General features: G+C 37.2%; 1 protein-coding gene across 1 annotated transcript in view; it reads left to right on the top strand.

Annotated features, from left to right (window-relative positions):
• Window positions 1–21,269, top strand: part of NELL2 (neural EGFL like 2) — a 380,751-nt gene that overhangs the window by 148,909 nt on the left and 210,573 nt on the right. Inside the window, exon 12 of the mRNA XM_029206633.1 lies at window positions 4,289–4,417. Coding sequence (XP_029062466.1) covers window positions 4,289–4,417 — 129 coding nt within the window. The remainder of the gene's footprint in view (window positions 1–4,288; window positions 4,418–21,269) is intronic.

Here is a 21,269-nt window from a genome sequence, read left to right as displayed (position 1 = left end):
CTAGGTACCCTGCTGTCTTCCGTTGTAGCAGCTCAGGAACAGTGTAGCAGGAATGTTCTTTTCACTTTTTTCATATTTGAGAGCTCTTTCAAGGAAGCTTATGACAAATTACAACACGACAGAGACTTCATGATACAGCGAGGACTCTGACTTAGAAAGGTACAGAAATAACGTGAAACTATATGTTTTCATATCTCAGCCCGTCCCATTCTTCTTCTCCTCCCTTGGCCGCCCCTTTCTCTGCTTACAGACCATCAAGTCCTATTCACTGGATGCCCAACTTTAATTTAGCATTGCCTTTGTCGTGCCTTACAATTAGAAGTGATAGAGGCACCGTGTGCATAAGGCTGAGTGGGTGTAAATTGTTTGCACCCAACTTCTGGACAATTCATAGTTTCCCACATCATTCAATTACATCTTCATGATTCTTGTTATCTGTGTACCACAAATAACATTATTTAGTTAATGTTTTAATGTCTACTGTTAGTCAACACATTTTGTGAAAATTTAGTTTTATTCCTAAGCAGTAGTATCCATGAAATAATGGGATTATTTGTTAGATTCATGTATTTTTTTATACACATTTAAATAATTCCATTGCTATCAGTACTGTTTTTTTAAATGTTCATCCATGCACGTGAACTACCTTTTGGGAAAAATCAGGATTATCCATCATCTTGCAGACGATACTGATATGAGTTAATATTCTCTCAGGTACAATTGATAGAACACCCAATGCAACTGACTTAAGCAAACAGTGGAATACATGGCCCCAGTGAGTGGCTTGACTCAGGTCTCAAATCTCGCCCCTTTGCTTAGATGCATCTTTCTGTTTGTCTCCTCTGAGGTGGCCTTATTTTCAGACTCTGTGTGTTCCCTGACATTCTTATGCTCGCGTTATTATGATACTCAAGTAGGTGAAAGAGAAAGTTCAATATCCTCGTGAGTTGAACAAAGGTCCCAGAATTGAGTTTCAATTATCTGCGTTAACCTGAACTGCATCATTTGCTCAGACCTGAAGAAATTACTATGTCCATACCAATGGGATGCATTGACTGGTGTGGCCTTAACCAGTGGGCAGTGTAGTCCATTTTCCTGTAAGCACCTAGGCTAACAGTAGAGGTGAAGAGTTCATCCCAGGTATGACTAGGTTTTTGTTTTGTTTTGTTTTTTTCCACAAAAAGGAGGAATAGACACCTGTAAGGCAAAACCAACAAATATTCACCTCAAAACTATTGCATTCTCTTTCTCCTGGTTATTATGAATAACATTTATTTGTATTGTTCTTACGCATAATCTTTTGTATCCGACCCTTCCTTACCCTTTTGTATCCTCAGTCATAGAAAAATGCTTATTAATATTTTATAGAAAGATCTAGTACACTTAATGAAAGAATCTCATGTAAATTTGGAAAGCTTAAAAGGAATAGAAAACTTGGTATCCTTGAGGTTAAAACCCAAAGGAGGAAATAAAAGAAAGACCTGATTGTATTAGATCATTAATCTATCCATTTATAGCAAATATTTGAATTTTCTCCTATGATAGGTATCTCAACACATTTGGCTTATGGCTTATTAGTAATACTCTAACTGCTTTAATTATTAACAAATGCTATACTATTACACTTTTACATAGGTGATCTCATTTGAACCTTTTGCAAGGTAGATATTATCCTAATTTTACAGGTGAGAAAAGCTGAAGGTTTAGAAAGGTTAATTAACTTACACAGTTAGTAATTTACATAGCCAGTAAGTGGTAGAGATCAGATGTAAATCCAGGTCTTTCAACTCCAAAAACCAAGCACAGATGAGTAGGAATGTGGCTATAATGGTGGTAGGACTATGGTTTATTGCCAACCCATACTCTGATTTTTTTTGAAGTTTTTCCCTATAGATTGGAAACAAGCCCCTTTAACTGAGTCTGAATTTTCTAACCATCAGTAGTTAACATTTTAACCTTGGCATTTTTGAATCTAAGCAGTAAAACAACCAATAGATTCAATCAACTTATTTCTTGAGAGACTAAATCAAAATAGCTATCTGACATTGTTTAGAGTAAATTAGTATTTGACAGAATTTTCAGTTTTCAAGTCTCCAGGTTAACTTAAAAAACTCATCTGATGAAAAGTGAAGTACTCCATAACTGAACCTAAAACAATGAAAAGTAGAATCATACTGTTATCTTATAGTTAGAAAACTCTTGCAGCAATTAAACACTGCATGGTGAGCGTGTGCATGATATTTGATGCTGAGATGAGGGGGTCTTACCGTTACTTATACAGACGAGAAATGGATTGTAATAGAGGAGGCTTATGGCATAGACAGTGACGGCATGGATTGAACAGTCTGAAAAATAGGAGAAGAGAAAATGCATCAAAATGAAGTGTTGAAAGATAGTTTTGAAAAATATAAACTTACGAAAGAAAAGTAAAAGTGCGTCAGGAACAGTTCCTGTTCTTAGTCACTGCTCTCTAAAAGTTGTTTGAAGCATTACAGGTAAACTTCTACAGATTTAGCGCTGTTAAAACATGGTCCCTTAATTCTCTGTGTATCTTAAGGAGTGGGCCAGTTTTTTTTAGTAACATTGTTTTAATTTAGAATAAATATAAAGTGATTTTGTGGAACATTTTCATTTTAGGTTGATGATGTGCTGAGCTATTGGTATAGAGAATGAGGATGACTTTTTAGCTGAAATTATCCCTCATCAGGCATTGTAAGACACTGGAATACATTTTAAGAAATATGGTCTCAATTTAGCTACTTAAAGAAGGGAATAAAAAGACCCAAGGAGAAAACATGTTTAACTTTTCCTTTCCTTAAGAGTGAACCTTTTGCTTCTAAATTTTCAGCCTTAATCATGAGAATTTAGATTGTGAAGAATCTTGTCAAGAAAATTGTCAAGTGATTTCAGTGCTGTTATTGACTATATATTTTTCCAATCTTCATACACTCTGTTCTATTTTATTTTATTTCTGTAGAAATCACTAATTCTTTTGATTTTTCCTATCCTTTTTAAATGCATCACTGTATTTTGAGAGCCTCACCCTTCCTAAGGCTTATTAAATTGTACAAACACTATTTTACTATACATTGTAGTTGCATTTCATGGGAGATTTGTTTTAACTCTGGGTCAATATTCAACATAGTCATTATGGGCACAAACCAATTGGAATGGACATCAACCATTGTGCTGAACCAGAGTATACCTTTTGGCTGTGGTATAGCTTAGTTCACCCTTTCACTGAATCACAGCACTGTATGGTAATTTGATAACAAATAAGATGAGTGTAGAACTTACATCTTCATGATTTGCTCAAGTAAAAGTCTTTTCTTGCATGTAAGCAGATGAGTTTATTCTGAGCTACATGAAATGTATTCTTCTGGACCTCTTTTCTTTTATACATGGTGAAAAAATAATTCATTAGACAATGTAAAACTAGCCAGAAAATTTATGCATCAAGCAATTTGAAAATTGTTTGAATGATGTATAATCATATAATTTCCGTTAAATATGGATTCCAGTGTTCCAGCTTTTTATTTCAGCATCTTAGATGATCTTTGAACAGGGATTCACACAGGAAAAAGAGATTTGAGGAATTACACGATTGGTGTCACTGTTTATGAAATGTTCCATTTTTCTTTCCTCTACATAAAGACTCTGGAATCTGTGAAATCTTTATAATTCATAAAAACTTTCTTTTTCTTTTGAGTGGACATACTTTGTCTTGCAGATTTCCTGAGAAAATTAGATTAAAGTGATGTGATTTTTTTTATACGTTTAGAGTTTTGTGGGGTTTTTTAAGGATGCCAAGTTGTCTGTTTCATTTCTTAAATACGTAATGTGCACATCTCATCTGGCTTGGCCTGTATTACTCATAGTTATTGACAGTGTTCAATCAGTAATTCTCAGATCACTTTCCTTCCTCACTGTGTTGTCTTCTATATTGTAAATCTTCATTTTGTACTCCAAGAATCTTTCTTTGTTTCCAATATTTGGAGGACTGTAATTGGAATATTAGGGACTAGAGATAGCATTTATAAAGTCAGAAATAGAGGAGACTTCAAGAAGGAATTAATTGAGTTAACTTCAAGAAGGAATTAATTGAGTTAAACACACTCAAAAACTTTTTAGTACACATAGCATATGGTCCTATAAACATTGGATGAAGATATCAACTTAATCGTTTAGAGAAATATAGCTTCTAAATTAAAGAAAGATTTTAAGGAGACAAAGTTTATTTGCTTTGTTATGATTTTATTTACCCTAATAAGTTTCTTTTTTCTTGTAGGTTATGACTTTTGTTCTGAAAGGCATAACTGCATGGAGAATTCTGTCTGCAGAAATCTGAATGACAGGGCCGTTTGTAGCTGTCGAGATGGTTTTAGGGCTCTTCGAGAGGACAATGCCTACTGTGAAGGTAATCCTTGTAATGATGTGTAGCTTGGCTGTATAAATTTCCTAGGATTACTGCATGCAAAATTTATTAATTTCCCAGGTCGTCAAGTTGATGGGCCCATTAAAACCAGTGAATTTAATCTGAAGCATATTAATGAGCTAAAAATAATTATCTTTCAAATTAAAGTTTTTCAGCTATCTGCTACATGTCAGGCTAATCAGTTAATATGGCTGGGTTCCTTGAATTAGGACAATGCTTCCACTGTGAAATTGCCTTCTTTTTTTCATAATTAGATATTCAGGTAGTTCACACATTGACATGAATACTGTGGCTTGCAGTTAGAATTGTAGTCAAATTTTTTCCGACAATGTTGTATAACAAAGACAGTCAATTAACAGGAACATAAAGTGCCCAGCACCATTTTTGTTTGCTACTGTCTGTAATCTCAGTGGTTGTATTCATGCTCTGTGGTATTTAGTAAATAGCTCCACTGGAGAAAATAGTTTCCTAGTTATTTTAAAAATCTTAACTAATATCCCAGGTAGTTTATTGTCTCATTGAAACAGTCCAAATACAGTGATGGGGCCCCTGGCATTCACAAATTCTGTGGCTTTGACTGTTCGGGAAGACCCTAGAAGTCCAAGAGATGTAGTAATTTATAATTTCCCCAAGGCACACATTTGAATCATTCTCATTAATTGTGTGACTAGCTAGTGGGTCTTGCAAGTAAGAACACTGATACGGTGGTATTTGGGCACTTGGACAGTTTTGGACTTACCATTTCCAGATGTCAAGAATGTGCCATCAGTCCTCAGAGATCGTGTTTAGCTACATGATGATTTACTGGCCCTTGGGAAACCAATTTCTTTTGTTTCCCTCAGGTTTCAATAGGTTTTCTCTGCCTTAAAAATTGGTATTCACTTTTTAAATTGACCTTTTTTTTCTCAGCATATTCCTTTAAATGCTTCTGATTCAGTCCTAAAGAGACCATTCTACTTTTGCCAAAAGAAAGACATATAGCTTCCCTTCCCCATTCATAAGTAGATTTAAAATTCCTCATTTTGAAAGGTTTTATATTAGAAATGAATTTAAAGTAACCTAGTAAAATAATGTATTTTTCATTAATATTTGGGATCTCTAATATGTAATAAGTTCCACTGATATTGTTAATGTGTATAACATGAAATCACATGATATAAATTCATACAATACTTCTTTTTGAATCTTAAGATAATTATTCATATTTTGAGCTGCTTCTTTTTGTTGTTGTTAAGTATATTCACTCTTGTAATAAATATTTAGTGAGCACCTACTGTGTACCAAGCACTTTTCTAGGCACTGGGTAGTAAATGGTGAATAAGACTGATAAGGTTCCAGTGCTCAGGAGCTAACATTCAAGGGAGAAGACAGAGAATAAGTGGGTAACTTAGAAGTAGAGAAGGTAATTTAAGGTAGTAATAAATAATAGGAAGAAAGTTAAACAGGATGATGTGATAGAAATTGATTGGGGATTAATTTAGATGAGATGGTCAAGGAAAGCCTCTGGGTTTGGGGTTGGGAGGGGATTGACATTTGAATTGAGACTTGATGATAAGGAAGTAACATGGAAAGATCTGCAACAGAGCATTCCAATTAGAAGGAATAGCAAGTAGATAGACCCTAAGTGGTAACTAGCTTGGATATTCTAGAAACAGAAAGAAGGATAATGTGATGCAGCAGATGAGTCAGTTAAGATGCAATTGGAGAGTTAGGTAGGGGCCAGGTAATGTAGGGAGACTGTAAGTATTTTAGATTCATCTAGTAGGGGAGTGGTATGTACAGACTTGCATCAAAAAAGATAGCTGTGGCTGCAAGGTGTCAGATGAACTCTGGGGTTGGATGTTGTCAGAAGAACAGAAGTGTAAACAGGAAGACCAGTTGGAACGCTATTGCAGAAGCCTAAGCAAAGCTGTTGATGGCCTGAATTAAGAGAGTGGTAAGAGAGATAAAGAGAAGGAGCATATTTACGTATGTTTTGGAAGTAGAGCCAACAATGCTTGCAGATAATTTACTGTAGAGGAGAATTAAAGAGTGATAAATGGGAGTCAAGGTTTTGATTTTGAGCAGCACATGGATGATGTTGCCATTTATTGAGACAGGAAAGAGTTCAAGGCAAGAGGCCAGAAATTTAGATTATTTATCAATACAACCTGTTGAAAATTGATTTAATTGTAAAGACTAGATCTCTGTTTTTATCTACACATTTATCTGTAGTGCAGATTGGCAGCTGTTTTCTGTTCTGAACGGATCATACTGGAAAATGGTTTGTAAATTTCCTCATGTTGTTTATTTTTCATTTAAGGAAATAATCTTCAAAAGTTAAAATAATGGAAAAACTTGTTGGTTTATTATGGGGATCTTGAATTTTTTAGACATGAGTACTTCTAGTGTATCTTTTGTTATTCATGTTAACAGATTCTGCAGTATTCTGATCAAATTTGATTTTCTTTTTCATTTTGTTTTATTGTTGTTGCTAAGAATTTTTTATTGAAATATAATTGACTTACATATTATATTAGTTTCAGATGTACAACATAGTAATTTGATATTTGGATACATTACAAAATGATCAGCATGATTAAGTCTGGTTACCATCTGTCACAATATAAAGTTATTACAGTATTATTGGCTATATTACCTATGCTTTATGTTACATCCCAAGACTTATTTATTTTATAACTGGAGGTTTGTACCTCTAAATATCCCTCACCTAGTTCACTAATCCACCAACCCCCTTCCCCTCTGGCACCCACCAGCTTGTTCTCTGTTTATGTGAGTCTGTTTCTCTTTCATTATATTTGTTCATTTGTTTTAGTGTTTTTGTTTTCTTTGGAAAAATACCCAAAAGTGGAATTGATGGATCTTATGGTAGTTCTATTTTTAATTTTTTGAGGAGCCTCCATACTGTCATCCGTAGTGACTATATCAATTTAGATTCCCACCAACAGTGCACAAGCATTCCCTTTTATCCACGCCCTTGCCGACACGTTATTTGTGTTCTTTTTGATGATAGCCATTCTAACAGGTGTGAGGTGACATTTCATTGTAGTTTTGATTTGCATTTCACTGATGACTAGTGATGTTGAACGTCTTTTCATGTGCGTCTTGGTCATATGTATGTCTTCTTTAGAAAAATGTCTTCAGATCCTTTGCCCGTTTTTTAATCAGGTTGTTAGTTTTCTTGATGTCATTATAAGTTCTTTGTATATTTTGGATATTAACCTCTCATTGGATATATCATTTGAAAATATCTTCTCCCATTACATAGGCTGCCTTTTGTTTTGTTGATAGTTTCCTTTGCTCTGCAAAAGCTCTTTAGTTTGATGCAGTCCCATTTGTATGTTTTTGCTTTTCTTTCTCTTGCCTAAGAAGACAGATCCAAAAAATTATTTCAAAGACTGATGTCAAAGAGTGTACTGCCTATGTTTTCTTCTAGGAGTTTTATGATTTCAGCTATTACATTTAAATCTTTAATCCATTTTGAGTTTATTTTTATATGGTGTGAGAAAGTAGTCAGTTTGATTCTTTTGCATGTAGCTGTCCCGTTTTCCCAACACCATGTATTGAAGAGGCTATCCTTCCCCTTTGTATATTCTTGTCTCCCTTTTCATAGATTAATTGACCACATAAGCTTGGTTTTAATTCTGGGCTTTCTCTTTTTTTTTTGACATCTTTATTGGAGTATAATTGCTTTACAATGGTGTGTTAGTTTCTGCTTTAGAACAAAGTGAATCAGTTATACGTATACATATGTCCCCATATCTCTTCCCTCTTGCATCTCCCTCCCTCCCACCCTTCCTATCCCACCCCTCTTGGTGGTCACAAAGCACCGAACTGATTTCCCTGTGCTATGCGGCTGCTTCGCACTAGCTATTTATTTTACGTTTGGAAGTGTATATATGTCCATGCCACTCTCTCACTTTGTCCCAGCTTACCCTTGCTCCTCCCCATATCCTCAAGTCCATTCTCTAGTAGGTCTGTGTCTTTATACCCGTCTCGCCCCTAGGTTCTTCATGACCATTTTTTTTTTCTTTAGATTCCATATATATGTGTTAGCATGCGGTATTTGTTATTCTCTTTCTGACTTACATCACTCTGTATGACACACTCTAAGTCCATCCACCTCACTACAAATAACTCAATTTCGTTTCCTTTTATGGCTGAGTAATATTCCATTGTATATATGTGCCACGTCTTCTTTACCCATTTATCTGTTGATGGACACTTAGGTTGCTTCCATGTCCTGGCTATTGTAAATAGAGCTGCAGTGAACATTGTCGTACATGACTATTTTTGAATTATGGTTTTCTCAGTGTATAGGCCCAGTAGTGAGATTGCTCAGTCGTATGGTAGTTCTATTTTTAGTTTTTTATGGAACCTCCATATTGTTCTTCATACTGGCTGTATCAATTTACATTCCCACCAACAGTGCAAGAGGGTTCCTTTTTCTCCACACCCTCTCCAGCATTTATTGTTTGTGGATTTTTTGATGATGGCCATTCTGACCGCTGTGAGATGATATCTCATTGTAGTTTTGATTTACATTTCTCGAATGATTAATGATGTTGAGCATTCTTCCATGTGTTTGTTGGCAATCTGTATATCATCTTTGGAGAAATGTCTATTTAGGTCTTCTGCCCATTTTTGGATTGGGTTTTTTGTTTTTTTGATATTGAGCTGCATGAGCTGCTTGTAAATTTTGGAGATTAATCCTTTGTCAGTTGCTTCATTTGCAAATATTTGCTCCCATTCTGAGGGTTGTCTTTTGGTCTTGTTTATGCTTTCCTTTGCTGTGCAAAAGCTTTGAAGTTTCATTAGATCCCATTTGTTTATTTTTGTTTTTATCTCCATTTCTCTAGGAGGTGGATCAAAAAGGATCTTGCTGTGATTTATGTCATAGAGTGTTCTGCCTATGTTTTCCTCTAAGAGTTTGATAGTGTCTGGTCTTACATTTAGGTCTTTAATCCATTTTGAGTTTATTTTTGTGTATGGTGTTAGGGAGTGTTCTAATTTCATTCTTTTCCATGTAGCTGCCCAGTTTTCCCAGCACCACTTATTGAAGAGGTTGTCTTTTCTCCACTGTATATTCTTGCCTCCTTTAACAAAGATAATGTGACCATATGTGCATGGGTTCATTTCTGGGCTTTCTATCCTGTTCCATTGATCTATATTTCTATTTTTGTGCCACTACCATACTGTCTTGATTACTGTCGATTTGTAGTATAGTATGAAGTCAGGGAGCCTGATTCCTCCAGCTCCGTTTTTCTTTCTCAAGATTGCTTTGGCTATTCGGGGTCTTTTGTGTTTCCATACAAATTGTGAAATTTTTTATTCTAGTTCTGTGAAAAATGCCAGTGGTAGTTTGATAGGGATTGCATTGAATCTGTAGATTGCTTTGGGTAGCAGAGTCATTTTAACAATGTTGATTCTTCCAATCCAACAACATGGTATACCTCTCCATCTATTTGTATCATCTTTAATTTCTTTCAACAGTGTCTCATAATTTTCTGTGCACAGGTTTTCTGTCTCCTTAGGTAGGTTTATTCCTAGATATTTTATTCTTTTTGTTGCAATGGTAAATGGGAGTGTTTTCTTAATTCCTCTTTCAGATTTTTCATCATTAGTGTATAGGAATGCCAGAGATTTCTGTTCATTAATTTTGTATCCTGCTACTTTATCCAGTTCATTGATTAGCTCTAGTCATTTTCTGGTAGCATCTTTAGGATTCTCTAGGTATAGTATCATGTCATCTGCAAACAGTGACATCTTTACTTCTTTTCCGATTTGGATTCCTTTTATTTCTTTTTCTTCTCTGATTGCTATGGCTAAAACTTCCCAAACTATGTTAAATAATAGTGGTGAGAGTGGGCAACCTTGTCTTGTTCCTGATCTTAGTGGAAATGGTTTCAGTTTTTCACCATTGAGGACGATGTTGGCTGTGGGTTTGTCAGATATGGCCTTTATTGTGTTGAGGAAAGTTCCCTCTATGCCTACTTTCTGGAGGGCTTTTATCATAAATGGGTGTTGAATTTTGTGGAAAGCTTTCTCTGCAGGACTTGAGATGATCAAATGGTTTTTCTCCTTCAAATTGTTAATATGGTGTATCTCGTTGGTTGATTTGCGTATATTGAAGAATCCTTGCATTCCTGAGACAAAACCTACTTGATCATGGTGTATGATCCTTTTTTTTCTTTTTTTTTTTTTTGTGGCATGTGGGCCCCTCACTGCTGTGACCTCTCCCGCCGTGGAGCACAGGCTCCATACGCGCAGGCCCAGTGGCCACGGCTCACGGGCCCAGCCACTCCGTGGCACGTGGGACCCTTCCGGACCAGGGCACAGATCTGCGTCCCCTGCATCGGTAGGCGGACTCCCAACCACTGCGCCACCAGGGAAGCCCAGTGTATGATCCTTTTAACGTGCCTTTGGATTCTGTTTGCTAGTATTTTGTTGAGGAGTTTTGCATCTATGCTCATCAGTGATATTGGCCTGTAGTTTTCTTTCTTTGTGACATCTTTGTCTGGTTTTGGTGTCAGGTTAATAGTGGCCTCATAGAATGAGTTTGGGAGTGTTCCTCCCTCTGCTATATTTTGGAAGAGTTTGAGAAGGATAGGTGATAGCTCTTCTCTAAATATTTGATAGAATTTGCCTGTGAAGCCATCTGGTCCTGGGCTTTTGTTTGTTGGAAGATTTTTAATCACAGTTTCAATTTCAGTGCTTGTGATTGTTCTGTTCATATTTTCGCTTTCTTCCTGGTTCAGTCTCAGAAGCTTGTGCATTACTAAGAATTTGTCCGTTCCTTCCAAGTTTTCCATTTTATTGGCATGTAGTAATCTCTCATGCTCCTTTTATTTCTGCAGTGTCAGTTGTTACTTCTCCTTTTTCATTTCTAATTCTGTTGATTTGAGTCTTCTCCCTTTTTTCTTGATGAGTCTGGCTAATGGTTTATCGATTTTGTTTATCTTCTCAAAGAACCAGCTTTTAGTTTTGTTTATCTTTGCTCTTGTTTCCTTCATTTCTTTTTCATTTATTTCTGCTCAGATCTTTATGGTTTCTTTCATTCTGCTAACATTGGGGTTTTTTGTTCTTATTTCTCTAATTGCTTTAGGTGTAAGGTTAGTTTGTTTATTTGAGATGTTTCTTAACGTAGGATTGTATTGCTATAAACTTCCCTCTTAGAATTGTTTTTGCTGCATCCCATTGGTGTTGGGTCATTGTGTTTTCATTGTGATTTGTTTCTAGGTATTTTTTTATTTCCTCTTTGATTTCTTCAGTGATCTCTTGGTTATTAAGTAGTGTATTGTTTAACCTCCATGTGTTTGTATTTTTTACACATTTTTTCCTATAATTGATATCTGGTCTCATAGCATTGTGGTCTGAAAAGATACTTGATATGATTTCAATTTTTGTAAATTTACTGAGGCTTGATTTGTGACCCAAGATATGACCTATCCTGGAGACTGTTCCACGAGCACTTGAGAAGAATGTGTATTCTGTTGCTTTTGGATGGAATGTCCTATATATATCAGTTAAGTCCGTGTTGTTTAATGTGTAATTTAAAGCTTGTGTTTCCTTATTTATTTTCAATTTGGATGATCTGTCCTTTGGTGAAAGTGCGGTGTTAATGTCCCATATTATTATTGTGTTACTGTTGATTTCCCCTTTTATGGCTGTGAAAATTTGCTTTATGTTTTTTTGTACTCCTGTGTTGGGTGCATAAATATTTACAATTGTTATATCTTCTTCTTGGATTGATACCCCGTAATCATTATGTAGTGTCTTTCTTTGTCTCTTGTAACATTCTTTATTTTGAAGTTTATTTTGTCTGATATGAGAATTGCGACTCCAGCTTTCTTTTGATTTCCATTTGCTTGGAATATCTTTTTCTATCACCTCACTTTCATTCTGTATGTGTCCCTGGGTCTGAAGTGGGTCTCTTGTAGACCGCCTATATACGGGTCTTGTTTTTGTAGTCATTCAGCCAATCTGTGTCTTTTGGTTTGTGCATTTAATCCATTTACATTTAAGATAATTATTGATGTGTATGTTCCTATTATCATTTTCTTAATTGTTTTGGGTTTGTTATTGTTGGTCTTTTCCTTCTCTTGTGTTTGCTGCCTACAGAAGTTCCTTTAGCATTTGTTGTAGAGCTGGTTTGGTGGTGCTGTATTCTCTTAGCTTTTGCTTGTCTGTAAAGACTTTAATTTCTCCGTCAAATCTGAATGAGATCCTTGCTCGGTAGAGTAATCTTGGTTGTAGGTTTTTCTCCTTCATCACTTTAAATATGTCCTGCCAGTCCCTTCTGCCTTGCAGAGTTTCTGCTGAAAGATCAGCTGTTAACCTTATGGGGATTCCCTTGTGTGTTATTCGTTTTTTTTCCCTTGCTGCTTTTAATATGTTTTCTTTGTATTTAACTTTTGGTAGTTCAACTAATATGTGTCTTGGTGTGTTTCTCCTTGGATTTATCCTGTATGGGACTGTCTGTGCTTCCTGGACTTGATTAACTATATCCTTTCCCATATTAGGGAAGTTTTCAACTATAACCTCCTCAAATATTTTCTCAGTCCCTTTCTTACTCTCTTTTTCTTCTAGGACCCCTATAATTCGAATGTTGTTGCGTTTAATGTTGTCCCAGAGGTCTCTGAGACTGTCCTCATTTCTTCTCATTCTTTTTTCTTTATTCTGCTCTGCAGTAGTTATTTCCACTATTTTATCTTCCAGGTCACTTATCCATTCTTCTGCCTCAGTTATTCTGCTATTGATCCCTTCTAGAGAATTTTAAATTTCATTTATTGTGTTCTTTAGAACTGTTTGTTTGCTCTTTAGTTCTTCTAGGTCCGTTTTAAACGTTTTTTGTATTTTCTCCATTCTATTTCCAAGATTTTGGATCATCTTTACTATCATTATTGTGATCTCTTTTTCAGGTAGGCTGCCTATTTCCTCTTCATTTGTTCGGTCTGGAGGGTTTTTGCCTTGCTCCTTCATCTGCTGTGTGTTTCTCTGTGTTCTCAGTTTGCTTAAGTTACTGTGTTTGGGGTCTCCTTTTCACAGGCTGCAGGTTCCTAGTTCCCGTTGTTTTTGGTGTCTGCTCCCAGTGGCTAAGGTTGGTTCAGTAGGTTGTAGAGGCTTCCTGGTGGAGAGGACTGGTGCCTGTGTTCTGGTGGATGAGGCTGGATCTTGTCTTTCTGGTGGGCAGGTCCACATCTGGTGGAGTGTTTTGGGGTGTCTCTGGCCTTATTATGATTTTAGGCAGCCTCTCTGCTAATGGATGGTGTTGTGTTCCTGTCTTGCTAGTTGTCTGGCATAGGGTGTCCAGCACTGTAGCTTGCTTCTCATTGAGTAGAGCAGGATCTTGGCGTTGAGATGGACATCTCTGGGAGATTTTCGCTGTTTGATAGTATGTGGATCTGGGAGGTCTCTTGTGGACCAGTGTCCTGAACTTGGCTCTCCCACCTCAGAAGCACAGCCCTGATGCCTGGCTGGAGCCACAAGAGCCTGTCATCCACACAGCTCAGAATTAAAGGGAGAAAAGAAAGAAAGAAAGAAGATAAAATAAAGTAAAATAAAGTTATTAAAATAAAAATAATTATTAAAAAAATTTTTTTTAACTAATAAAAAAACAAAAATGAAATAAAGAAGAGAGCAACCAAACCAAAAAACAAATCCACCAATGATAACTAGCTCTAAAAACTATACAAAATATAAATAAACAACAGAAAAATGGACAGACAGACCCTAGGACAAATGGTATACCCACTCACAAAAAGAGAAGAAGGGAAAAAAATATATATATTTCATTGCTCCCAAGCGCAGCCTCCTCAATTTGGGGTGATTCGTTGTCTATTCAGATATTCCACAGATGCAGGGTACATCAAGTTGATTGTGAAAATTTAATCCCCTGCTCCTGAGGCTACTGCAGGAAATTTCCCTTTATCTTCTTTGATCGCACAGCTCCTGGGGTTCAGCTTTGGATTTGGCCCCGCCTCTGTGTTTAGGTTGCCTGAGCGCATCTGTTCTTCACTCAGATAGGACAGGGTTAAAGGAGCAGCTGATTCAGGGGCTCTGGCTCGCTCAGGGCAGGGGGATAGAGTGGTACGGATGTGGGTCCAGCCTGTGGCGGCAGAGGCCGGTGTGATGTTGCCACAGCCTGAGGCGTGCCGTGTGTTCTCCCGGGGAAGTTGTCCCTGGATTACGGGACCCTGGCAGTGGCGGGCTGCACAGGCTCCCAGGAGCGAAGGTGTGTATAGTGACCTGTGCTTGCACACAGGCTTCTTGGTGGCTGCAGCAGCAGCCTTAGCGTCTCATGCCTGTCTCTGGGGTCCGCTCTGATAGCCACGGCTCGCACTTATCTCTGGAGCTCCTTTAAGCGGCACTCTTAATCCCCTCTCCTCGCACACCAGGAAGCAAAGAGGCAAGAAAAAGTCTCTTGTCTCTTCGGCACCTCCAGACTTTTTCGCGGACTCCCTCCCGCATAGCTGTGGTGCACTAGCCCCCTTCAGGCTGTGTTCATGCAGTCCTCTCCCTGGGATCCCACCGAAGCTGGAGCCTCAGCTCCAGCCCCTGCCCGTCCCGGCGGGTGAGCAGACAAGCCTCTTGGGCTGGAGAGTGCTGGTCAGCACCGATCCTCTGTGCGGGATACTGTCCGCTTTGCCCTCCGCACCCCCCGTGGCTGTGCTCTTCTCCGTGGCTCCAAAGCTTCCCCATCTGCCACCCGCCATCCCTGCCTGCAAAGGGGCTTCCTAGTGTGTGGAAACCTTTCCTCCTTCCCAGCTCCCTCCCACTGGTGCAGGTCCGGTCCCTATTCTTTTGTCTCTGTTTTTTTTTTTTCCTGCCCAGGTACATGGGGAGTTTCTTGCGTTTTGGGAGGTCTGAGGTCTTCTGCCAGTGTTCAGTAGGTGTTCTGGAGGAGTTGTTCCACATGTAGATGTATTTCTGATGTATTTGTGGGGAGCAAAGTGATCTCCACGTCTTACTTTTCTGCCATCTTGAAACTCCTCCTGTGTTTTTTCTTTTGTTCCATTGATCTATGTGTCTGTTTTTGTGCCAGTATCATATTGTTTTGATGACTGTAGCTTGTAGTATTGTTTGAAATCAGGGAGCATGATACCTCCAGCTTTTTCAAGGTTCCCTTGGAATTTGGGGTCTTTTTTGTTTCCTTACAAATTTTAGAATTATTTGTTCTAGGTCTGTGAAAAATATCATTGGTATTTTGATAGGGATTGCTGCATTGAATTTGTATACTGCCTTGGGGAGTATGGTCATTTTAGCAACATTAATTCTTCCAATCCATCAGCACAGCACATTTTTCCATTTGTTTGTGTCATCTTCAGTTTTTCATCATGTTGTATAGTTTTCTGAGTACAGGTCTTTTACTTCCTTGGCTAGATTTATTCCTAGGTATTTTGTTCTTTCTGATGCAACATTAAATGGGATTTTTTCTTGATTTCTCTTTCTTATAATTTCTAGTGTATAGAAACACACCAAATTTCTATATATTAATTTTTTTTTTTTTTTTTTTTTGCGGTACGCGGGCCTCTCACTGCTGTGGCTTCTCCCGTTATGGAGCACAGGCTCCGGACGTGCAGGCTCAGGCTCAGCGGCCATGGCTCACGGGCCCAGCTGCTCCACGGCATGTGGGATCTTTCCAGACCGGGGCACGAATCCGCGTTCCCTGCATAGACAGGCAGACTCTCAACAATTGCGCCACCAGGGAAGCCCTCTGTATATTAATTTTGTATCCTGCAGCTTTATGGAATTCATTTATTAGTTTTGATTTTTTTGTTGTTGAATCTTTAGTATTTTCTATATATAGTATCATGTCATCTGAAAATATTAAAAATTTTATTTTTTCCTTTCCAATTTGGATGTCTTTTATCTCTTTTTCTTATCTACTTGCTAGGGCTAGGACATTCAATACTATGTTGAATAAAAGTGACAATTGTGAGCTCCCTTGTCTTATTCTTTATCTTAGAGGAAAAGCTTTCAGCTTTTCACCATTGAGTGTTGTATTTGCTGTGTGTTGTCATATATGACCTCCATTATGTTGAAGTATATTCCCTCTATACTGACTTTCTTGAGAGTTTTTATCATAAATGCATGTTGAATTTTGTCGTAAGCTTTTTCTGAATCTATTGAGATGATCACATAATTTTTATTCTTCAGTTCATTAATACGATTTGTCACATTGATTGATTTGTTGATATGGAGCCATCCTTTCATCCTGATGATAAATCCCATTTGATCATAACATACGATCCTTTTAATGTATTGTTGAATTTGGTTTGCTTAGTATTTTGCTGAGGATTTTTGCATCTATGTTCATCAGTGATATTGGCCTGTAATTTTCTTTTTGTGGTGTCTTTGTCTCATTTTGGTAAGAGGATGATGCTGGCTTCATAGCACAAGTGTGGAAGTGTTCCTTTCTCTTCAGTTTTTTGGAATGGTTTGGGGAGTCTAGGCATTAACTCTTCTTTAAGTGGTTGGTAGAATTCACCTGTGAAGCTATCTGGTCTTGGACTTTTGTTTGTTGGGAGTTCTTTTTATTACTGAATCAGTTTCATTACTGGTAATTGGTCTGTTCATATTTTCTATTTCTTCCTAATTCAGTCTTGGAAGATTGTAAGTTTCTAGGAATTTATTCATTTCTTCTGTGTTGTCCATTTTGTTGGCATATAGTTGTTGTAGTTATCACTAATGATCCTGTTTTTCTGTGGTGTTAGTTGTAACTTCTGTTACATTTCTCCTTTTATTGATTTGGGCCCTCTCTCTTGATTTTTTTTATTGATTTTGTTTATCTTTTCAAAGAACCATCTCTAGTTTCATTGATCTTTTCTATTATTTTTTTTTAGTTTCTATTTCATTTATTTCTGCTCTGATCTTTATGATTTCTCTCCTACTAATCTTGGGTTTTGTTTGTTCTTGTTTCTCTAGTTCCTTTAGGTATAAGGTTAGGTTGTTTATTTGAGATTTTTCTTGTTTTCTGAGATAAGCTTGTATTGCCATAAACTTCCCTCTTAGAACTGGTTTTGCTGGGTTCCATAGATTTCGGATTGTTGTGTTTCCACTTTCATTTGTCTCCAGGTATTTTTTGATTTCCTTGTTGATTCTTTTGTGTGTGTGACCCATTGGTTTTTTTGGTAACATATCTTTTAGCATTCATGTGCTGTGTTTTGCAGTTTTTATCTTGTTGATTTTTAGTCTCAGACCCTTCGGTCAGAAAAGTTGCTTGATGTGATTTTAGTCCTCTTAAATTTATTTGAGACTTGTTTAGTGGCCTAGTATGTGCTCTCTCCAGGAAAATGTTCCATGTGCACTTGAAAAGAATGTGTATTCTGCTGCTTTGGATGGAATGTTCTATATATATATATTAAGTCCATCTGGTCTAATGTGTCCTTGAAGGCCAGTGTTTCCTTATTGATTTTCTTCCATTGATTTAATTGCAGTGTGAAATTCTGCTACAATTATTGTGTTACTGTTAATTCCTCCTTTTATGTTCATTAACATTTGCTTTATCTAGATGTTCCTGTGTTGGGTCTATAAATATTTATAATTGTTATATATATATATATTTAAAAACGTTTTTATTGGAGTATAATTGCTCCACAATGGTGTGTTAGTTTCTGCTCTACAACAAAGTGAATCAGCTATACATGTTATATCTTCTTGTTGAATCGATCCCATTATCATTAAGTAATGTCCTTCTTTGTCTCTTGTTACAGGCTTTGTTTTAAAGTCTGTTTTGCCTTATATAAGTACTATTACCCCCCTTTCTTTTTTGTTTCCATTTGCATGGAATACCTTTTTCTATACCTTCATTTTCAGTCTGTGTGTGACTTTAGATCTGAAATAGGTAGCATATATATGAGTCTCGCTCTTTTATGCATTCGGTCACTTTATGACTTTTGATTGGAACACTTAGTCCATTTACATTTGATGTAATTATTAATAGGTATGTACTTACTGACATTTTGTTGATTGTTTTCTTGCTGTTTTTGTAGTTCTTTTTTGTTCTTTCTTCTACTTTTGCTCTCTTCTCTTGTGATTGGATGACTGTCTTTAGTTATGTTTGGATTCTTTCTTTTTTGAATGTGTGTATCTAGTATAGATTTTTAATTTGTGGTTATCATGAGGTTCATATATAACACTATATATGTATGTATATATGTTGATTATTTTAAGTTGATCTCAAGTATGAACACATTCTAACAACCCTGCATTTTTACTCTTCACACCCTGTTTAATGTTTTTTTTTTTTTCTGTTTAATGTTTTTGACATTATATTTTCCATCTTTTTGTTTTGTGTATCCCTTAACTACTTTGGGGGGCTACAGATGATTTTACTACTTTTGTCTTTTAACCTTTATATTAGCTTTATAAGTGGATGATATACTACCTTTATTGTACATTTGCCTTTACTAATGAGATTATTTTAAAAATAATTTACATATTTCTAGTTGTATAATCTTCTTTTCTGCTTAGGGTAGTCCCTTTAACATCTCTTGGAAAGCCAGTTTAGTGGTGTTGAAGTATTTTAGCTTTTGCTTGGTAGCCTTGCTGGGTAGAGTGTTGTTGGTTGTAGATTTCTTCTTTTTATCACTTTGAATATATTGTGCCACTCACCTTGTGGCTTGCAAAATTTCTGCTGGAAAGTCAGCACATACTCTTATGGTATGGAAAGCTACTAGTTAGGAAAAGCTAACTAGTAGCTTTTCCTTTACTGCTATTAAGATTCTCTCTTTATCTTTAATTTTTGCCATTTTAATTATAATGTGTATTTGTGTGGACCTCTTTGGGTTCATCTTATTTGGGACTCTCTTTGCTTCTTGCACCTGGATATCTATATCCTTTTTAAGGTTAGGGAAGTTTTCAACTGTTATTTCCTCAAACAAATTCTCTGCCCCTTTCTTTCTCTCTTCACCTTCTGCAACCCCTGTAATGCAAATGTTAGTACACTGGATGTTGTCCTAGAAGTCTCTTCAACTATCCTCATTTAAAAAAAAAAAAATCTTCTTTCTTTTTTTCTCTTCAGTTTGTGTAATTTCCTCTGTTCTGTCTTCCAGTTCACTGATCTATTCCTCTGTATCATCTAATATACTGTGTATTCCTGGATTCCTTCTAGTGTATTTTTTATTTCAGCTATTGTATTCTTCAGCTCTGTTTGGTTCTTCTTCATATTTTCTAACTCTTTGTTAACCTTTTCACTGTGTTCATCCATTCTTCACCTCAGTTCACTGATCATCTTTATAATCATTACCCTGAACTCTTTTTTGGGTAGATGACTTATCTCCACTTCATTTAGTTCTTCTGGAGTTTTATCTTGTTCCTTTGGAATATATTCGTCTCCTCATTCTGCCAAATTCCCTTTGTTTATTTCTAAGTATTAGGTAGGTCAGTTATGCTTCCTGATCTTGTAGAAGTGGCCTTATGTAGGATACATCCTATGGGTCTCAGCAGCACACTACCCTCTGGTCTCCAGAGCTATCTGTTCTAGGTGTGTCCCCTATGTGGATTGTATTGGCCATTCTGTTGTGACAGTGCAACAACTGTTGGCACACTGTTAGGCAAGCCTGGCCCCTTGCCCAGTCAGCTGCTAGTTCCTGCCTGTGCCATGGCTGCTTCCCACTGCTGGGTGAGGCTGAGTCCTGGCATGGCTGGCTACAGGAGCTGGGGTTTCTTGGGACTGGTTCCAGCCTGCTGCTGTGTGGGCCGACTCCCATGGTAGCTGCCTCTGGGGCCAGGGCTATCCCATTAAGGATAGTTTGACTCACTAGAAGCAGCATTTAAAATTTTTTATGCAATTGTACATGTTGTCTATCGGCTGGTCTTGTAGATTTCTGGTCCTCTAAGAAATTAGACTTGTCATTATATGCAAAAGTAAGCAAGTGATATAAAATAAATTTTATTTACTAAATCTGTGGGGTTGTTTTAATGATATACTTATAATTGAGATTATTTTTACTATAACTTTCTTGATCAGAGTTAAAATAGCACTGGTAAAATTTGGAGTTTGTTTATTCATTTGACAAATATTTATTGAATGCTTGTTTTGTTCCAGGCTAGGCTAGAGGTGAAGCAGTAAATAAGGTGTACATGACTGATGTTCTCTCAGGCAAGGAAGATCATTGCACCAAAGAGCATTTAATTGCACATGTGGCAAGTGGCGAAAAGAGAAATAGGTTAACAGGGGCTCTGATCTGTGTGGGTGGTAGTGCTTGAATAAAAGAGTTTTTCTCTGTACTCTGAAGATTAAGTAAAAATCAGCTATGCATAGAATAAGTGTGGGAAAGAAGGGAATCTCCTTTGGAGGAATCACCATGTCTAAAGGCCTTAAGGTGAAAAGAAGCACTTTGTAATAACTGAAGGAAGGCAGAGAACAGGGGAGAGGTGCCCAATGAGATTAATGATGGGAAGCAGGGCCTTGAAGGGCATAGTAAAGACTAAGGGTTTTGTGCTAAGAACAAGGGAGAGCTGATGAAAAGTTTTGCAGAGGAATGCCCTGATCACATTGGTGTTTTAAGTAATCCCTTCTGCTTCAGGCTGAATGAAGGGAAGGCTGGATGTGGGAAACCAGTGGATGGGAGACAGCAGTGGCCTGCAGAAGAAAGGGGGTGGAGATGGGTGTATCTGAGAGCGTTAGTGAGGTAAAACCAATCCTGACGATTAACTGGTGCCAGCAGATGATGAGTAGAGAGGTTTCCAGGGTGATCCTCAGGTTTCTGTCCTGAGAAACAGGCAGGTGTTAGTGCTGCTCGCTTAGGAAACAGATTTGGTGGGAAAATCATCATGGTGGGTTGCAGTACTTGAGGGACAGGTGAGTAGCCAGTTGAATATACTTCAT

This window comes from Monodon monoceros, unplaced genomic scaffold (assembly GCF_005190385.1).
Source record: "Monodon monoceros isolate NGI ecotype Baffin Bay Population unplaced genomic scaffold, NGI_Narwhal_1 Super_Scaffold_6, whole genome shotgun sequence".
NCBI lineage: Eukaryota > Metazoa > Chordata > Mammalia > Artiodactyla > Monodontidae > Monodon > Monodon monoceros.
The sequence above is the reverse complement of the archived record's forward strand: the minus strand, read 5'-3'. Positions and strand labels throughout refer to the sequence as shown.